The 6,335-nt window shown below is 39.2% G+C and overlaps 1 protein-coding gene across 13 annotated transcripts in view; it reads left to right on the top strand.

Moving 5' to 3' along the window:
- Positions 1–6,133, top strand: part of LOC114478755 (receptor-type tyrosine-protein phosphatase mu) — a 229,975-nt gene extending 223,842 nt beyond the window's left edge. For all 13 annotated transcript variants that reach the window (XM_028471987.1, XM_028471977.1, XM_028471983.1 and 10 more), the window contains 3 exons: positions 2,660–2,823; positions 2,966–3,101; positions 5,653–6,133. In XM_028471987.1, coding sequence (XP_028327788.1) covers positions 2,660–2,823; positions 2,966–3,101; positions 5,653–5,706 — 354 coding nt within the window. In that variant the 3' untranslated portion in view covers positions 5,707–6,133. The remainder of the gene's footprint in view (positions 1–2,659; positions 2,824–2,965; positions 3,102–5,652) is intronic.
- Positions 6,134–6,335: the final 202 nt, after the last annotated feature.

A 6,335-nucleotide genomic window follows, 5' to 3' on the forward strand; every position in this document is an offset into this window, starting at 1 on the left:
TAGTCCAGCAAGTGTTCCAAAATACAATAACATGGAACATCAATAAAATTAAAATACCTTTCATTTTTTTAAACCTCAGTCTTTCTTTGCGGCCTGGTACCAAATGATCTATAAACTGATACTGGTCCCCAGCCCGGTAGTTGGGGACCCCTGTTTTGCACAATACAAGTCTCTGCGTACTTCATATGAGCACATTTTTATGTTCAACACAATTCCTAAAACTGTATTTAAAAAAAATTCATGTTTGAAAATCTGGATTAACATGTTTCACAGATGGAAACCAGTCAACAGATAGTCTGATTACCAGTGAAACCAGAGACTAAAGTGTGCCACCACTTATTATCATGTGGGTTGTAGTTGTTCTACAAGTAAAGTCTCTTGGTAAAACAGATGCATGACACAGCAAAAGAGATGCACTAATTATCTCTTCCAGGCATTTTGACAACAGTGTGTTGGATCAGCGGTTAGGGGCCCAGGGTTTGAATGGAGCACAAGGTTTCACAGATGCTAAGGGAAAAGGATACACCATATACCAGTGTTTTTCAACCTTGGGGTCGGGACCTCATGTAGGGTCACCTGGAATGTCTAGTAATTGATAAAAAAAAGAAAAAAATTACTGATTAGAAATGTTTTTTTTTCCAATAAATCATACACTTTTTCAAATTAAAACAACACACAATCTTAAACAGCTCTATTCTATTCTTTTGTCAAATATAAATCTTATGAACAATAATAAAATACAGCTTACAACTCATCACTACACCTGGCTACCCTGTATTTTTTAATACAGTATAACAAACATGATCAAAAAGTAATTCTGTCTTTTGGGTCGCCAGGAAATTCTTGATATCAAAATGGGGTCACGATCCAAAAAAGGTTGGGAATCACTGCCATATGCTGCTTTTGTCACCTAATAATTATCCTAATCTTAGTATTGGAAATTTTACTGATTTACTGATTGCATTAACAGTCAAGGGCATGAAAGATACATTTTTAGGAAATCCATAAATGCTTGTTTGCCTAAAATCCATCTATTTATGACACCAAGATGCTCAGACAGGACTGTGCTCTAACACACTTTAATTGAAGATATTTGTTGTGCAGCTCTGCAGAAGGCCCAATAAAGAGTTATAAATCAAATTCAGCCCTTTGGAGCATCCAATTTGTCTGAAAAGGAGAAAGTAAAAATGACAGAGAAGACATGAATCATTGTGTAAACTAAACTCAACACTCAGGGTGCTTTTATCGCATGATTGCAGTCGTTTTTAATGTTAAACTGTTGAAAAAACTCAAAATTCTTACAAAATCATTCAAATTATTACATAAAATTTCCATTAATTAAATAGAAATTGTCACAAATTGTAGAAAATTTAAAGTGAAGATCCTGTTGGGACTGATATCTGTCACTTATTGCTTTGATTTTGTCAGTTTCTTACATATTTAATATTTTATGTATATGTAGAAGTGTAAACTACGGCACAATTATAATGTTGAAATTCCACGTTTTCCAACATAAAAGTTGTGGCCCACTTGAGATGAAATTACTCCGTATTTGGCCCTTGAACTAAAATGAGTTTGAGACCCCTGAGTTATGACATACATTAAACATGCAGGACTGGATCCCTAAAGCAGAGATTCTCAACCGGTGGGTCGGGACCCAAAAGTGGGTTGCGGACTTGTACTGGGTGGGTCGCGGACAGCTGGTCAAAAATAAACAAATACTTAATGTCTGTTTCTCATGTTGGACGTGCCTTTTATTGTTGAAAGAAACTTTTCTTTTGACAGGCATGCTGTGAAATGCATGTTGCACAGGAAAATATATAGATTTATGTTTTTTAAAACAAGGGTCTCTATTTAATGACCTTGGCAAAATGTGGGTCCCAGGGCAAGACCAGTTGAGAACCCCTGCCCTAAAGGACCAGAGCTGTGCACCTCTGCTTTAGAAAACCACATAGTGAACACCACAATTGAAAAAAAAAAAGCTTAGATTATTGGTTAAATGTGAACCTTTGATAATCTAACCAATCTCCAAATATCAGTTTTGGACTCTCCATCACTTTTTTTTTTGCTCACTTGGATGTTCTGACCTTATTTTTGAGGGTTCAGTGAGGGTCCTGACCCACATTGGCATCACCTGCATAAACTCTTTAGCTAGACAGCCTGTCCCTAATCGTCAATAACCCATCCTTGTTATACCATTGTGATGTAAGCGTCCTCTGGCCAGCTGAAGCTCTGACAGCATGTGGGGTCTAATCACGCACAATCTGTGACAGGTGGGACTCAGATTGTCCGTCAGCATCTACCTGTCCTATGTCTACAACAGTTTCCTCTGTGACTCTTGGTGCTCTTTATCCTTTTCCATTCAGACTCTGCAAGGCTTTACTTCCCCCTATGGCGGTGGTTTGACAGCATCTCTGCACAGCAATGATTAACCCCCACCTCTGTGTGTGTGTGTGTGTGTGTGTGTGTGTGTGTGTGTGTGTGTGTGTGTGTGTGTGTGTGTGTGTGTGTGTGTGTGTGTGTGTGTGTGTGTGTGTGTGTGTGTGTGTGTGTGTGTGTGTGTGTGTGTGTGTGTGTGTGTGTGTGTGTGTGTGTGTGTGTGTGTGTGTGTGTGTGTGTGTGAGAACATGGAATAATGTCCAATATGGTTCCCCTGCAGCCACAGGACGGCTACAGGATGGTGCAGCAGTTCCAGTTCTTGGGTTGGCCCATGTACAGAGACACACCCATGTCCAAGCGCTCCTTCCTCAAGCTCATCCGACAGGTGGACAAGTGGCAGGAGGAGTACGATGGAGGCGAAGGACGCACTGTGGTCCACTGCCTGTAAGTGCCACCAACTCCATTACAAATAAAACATCTCCACCTACTGGCCGCAGACCATCGCTGCATCATCAGGACTTTTTGAAGGCATTCCTAGATGTCGATTTTTTTTGTGGTTCTAACGGTTTTTCCATCACATGTTCAGGAACGGAGGCGGTCGCAGCGGGACCTTCTGTGCCATCAGCATCGTGTGTGAGATGCTTCAGCACCAGCGCTCTGTGGACGTTTTCCATGCAGTCAAAACGCTGAGGAACAATAAACCCAACATGGTGGACCTGCTGGTGAGAGGCTACTTGTTTTACAGTTTTCTACACAAACACGGAATCCAGAGGTGAAAGTACTCATGTTACTGTAATTGATGGGTTTTATGGGTACTTGTACATTTTAGAGTATATTTCTAAATCAGTCATTTTACTTAGCATAAATATTAAAAAAACATAAACAAATTAGGTAATTTGTTATATTTCTACACCCAACCGTTACTGAGTTAATTACCAGTGTTAGTTTTATTTTTTTAAAAGATGATCGGACATTGTGAAACTACAAAAAATGAAATGACCAGACATCAATCAAATGCATCACATCCTAGCCAACCAATCAGATTAAACGTAATGTATGGTGCCAAAATAGCATTGAATGGAGGTTTTTTTTGTTTTTTTTGTTTTAGAGTTCATAAATGTAGCTTTACTTAAAGCCTTTGAATTTTTTTTATTTCAAAATTGAATTCATTGGTATTCATTTAAAAATGAATTGTGCATTTTGACAAATGTTTTATTTCATACAGACGGTTTCTTCCTTTTTAAATTTATACATGAGATGTTTACTGCGCGCAAGGGAACCGTGGCAAAATTTATTACCAAAAATAAACATGGGAGGTGAAAGTAACTAGTAACTTGTATTTTGAGTGCTTTTAATTGAGCTACTTTTTACTTGTACTTGAGTATTTTATGTATGATTTACTTGTACTTGTACTTGAGCACAATATCAATGAAGTTACAGTGCTTCTACTTGAGTAGGATATACCATTACTCTCTTTACACCTGTGCAAATTTCTCCCAACACATTTGAGAGAGCAGACATACTGTAGCATGTCCTGTATATCAAATATAGAGGAGTTATAGGCAGCAGATTACATGATACGTTTTGTTCTGTTTAGGAATACTGTAGAAATTAACATATGGACGGGAACTGTGAAAAAAACAGAACTAGAATTAACAGAATTAAACGAGCAGATTTTGAAGTAGAGGTTGTAAACCTTGGTAAGTATTTTTTAAAAGGCAGTGGCTATCCGTACGATTGCCGTATTAATATATCGACATTCTATCCATACGCAGCGCCCCATTTGGCCTGTTTAGATCACGTGACTAAGACTAAACCTAACCCTAAAAATTTTTGCGATATTGGGTTATAACCTAATCTTAACCAATCCGTGTATCATTCGTTCATTCGTTTTTCATTATGTAATAAAAAAGAAGTAAAACACTCATTATTTGATATTTGCTTCCAAAACCAAAACGAGAAAACGGAAAATGCCTTGTTTTTCAAATTCAAGCTCTTTTGCTTCGGTACAGAAAACGAAAAGCAGAAAAACAAACACCTTTATTTGTTTTCTCCATTACCGATTGGCCAAAGTACGTGACACGGAAGTGTACTCTCATCCGACACTAACGGCAGTACGGCAGAATAAGCCTTTTCACACTCTCGCACTGGTGCAGTTCTTCTGCGTTAGGTAAAATAATGAATGTTTTTTTTTTGTTTTTTATGTGTTTTTTACACAATGAAAAACGAATGAACGAATGATACACATTCTAACCCTAACCCTAAGACACTACGTACTTGGACTTCTGTAACCGTACCAATAGCACCGGGGGTTGTCCGTACGGCAACCGTACAAATAGACACTTTCTTTATAAAAAGAATCATTTAAATCTATACAGTGCCTTTCTAACAACCCAACATCGCTTAACATCACGTAGGGCTTTATGTAAACGCAACAAACAGAACAAACCTCACAAGCAATGGTGAAGTTAATGGTTTTGGTGTCATCCTAGTTCAAGTTGACCTGCCAAAAACAAAATATGATAGAACAGGGATAAATATACAAAACATCATGACTTGCGCTATCAAGACACCACACAAATACAGGTGCTGAGAGTCAGAACTGAACTGGGCAAAAGGGCCTTTAAATGTTCTGACTCGTCTACCTTGAATGATGTGCTGAAGGACTTGAAATTGACACATTTTGTAACTCTGGGGGAATTCAAGACATTTATACAAGAAAGGGAAATAAGCTATCTAAATTCACCTTGGCTCTCCTATAGTGTGCGACCACATTTTATTGGCAGTGGCTATCTGTACGGTTGCCGTATATATACCGACTTTCTATCCGTACGCAACACCCCTATTTGGACAGTTTTGGTCATGTGATAGCTCAGTCATTGGCCAGTTTAGGTCTAGACTAAACCTTACCCTAATCCAAACCCTAACTCAAAACATTGTTGCGATATTGGGTTATAACCTAATCCTAACCCTAAAACTAACCCTAACGCGCTACGTACTTGTACTTAGGTAATCGTACCAATAGCACTGGGGGTTGTCCGTACTTCACAACCGTACAAGTAGACACTTTCCATTTTATTTGTGTGTTGTGTGTGTTTGCTGTAACCGTTCAGTGTTTTTGGTGCTGCCGTCTTGGCCAGGTCACTCTTGTAAAAGAATCACAATGAGTTTTTTTTTTTTCCTGGTTAGATAAAGGATATTGATACAATGAATAAAACATGTACATCAACAAGTGAAAATGTGAACACATCTGTGTGTCTCTCTGTGTCTTAGGAGCAGTACAAGTTCTGCTATGAAGTGGCACTGGAGTACTTGAACTCTGGATAACAAGGAACCGCTTTACCCAGCAGAAATGAATTTGTATGGACTTGATGGACGCCTGCAGCTCACATGTGTGCATTACGACTAGTGTAAGCCAGCGGGAGCAAGGAACACACACGTGTGCTGTGCAGCTGTCCACTTCCTCTGGTGAAGGACCAGCTGCTGCAGAGGTGTGCAGCCTGTTTGTGGAGCTGGAGCTCATTTGTTTCCCCCCCCGCTGCACTGACTGCTCTCCTTTTTGGATCCCTCCTTCCCTCTCAGCTGCCTGTAGTCCCGTGATTGTTGCCTTGATCGTCATCGGATTACGCTGCAGTTTTCCATGGAATGCGATGATACATTGTACATAACGTGACGTGTTCATTTTGCTCTCGCCAGTGTCTGTATGCTCATGATTAAAAGTCATTAAAAACAGGAGCTCAAAGCCTAAGTGTAACTAAATATCCTGTCATTCGATAACTTGTTGATGACTATTTCTACTGTGTGTCGGGGACGGATGGGGGCGCGGCCTACATTTGCTAACCTTTTTTTTTTTCCTGTACAGGGATCCAAAGCTTTATTTGCACTTCCATTCAACTCTTGTTGTGCATATTGTACATATATCTGTAGATTATTTATTCTCAGTAAGTACTTTACTT

The sequence above is a fragment of the Gouania willdenowi genome, chromosome 17, assembly GCF_900634775.1.
Source record: "Gouania willdenowi chromosome 17, fGouWil2.1, whole genome shotgun sequence".
In the NCBI taxonomy this organism is placed as follows: Eukaryota; Metazoa; Chordata; class Actinopteri; order Blenniiformes; family Gobiesocidae; genus Gouania; species Gouania willdenowi.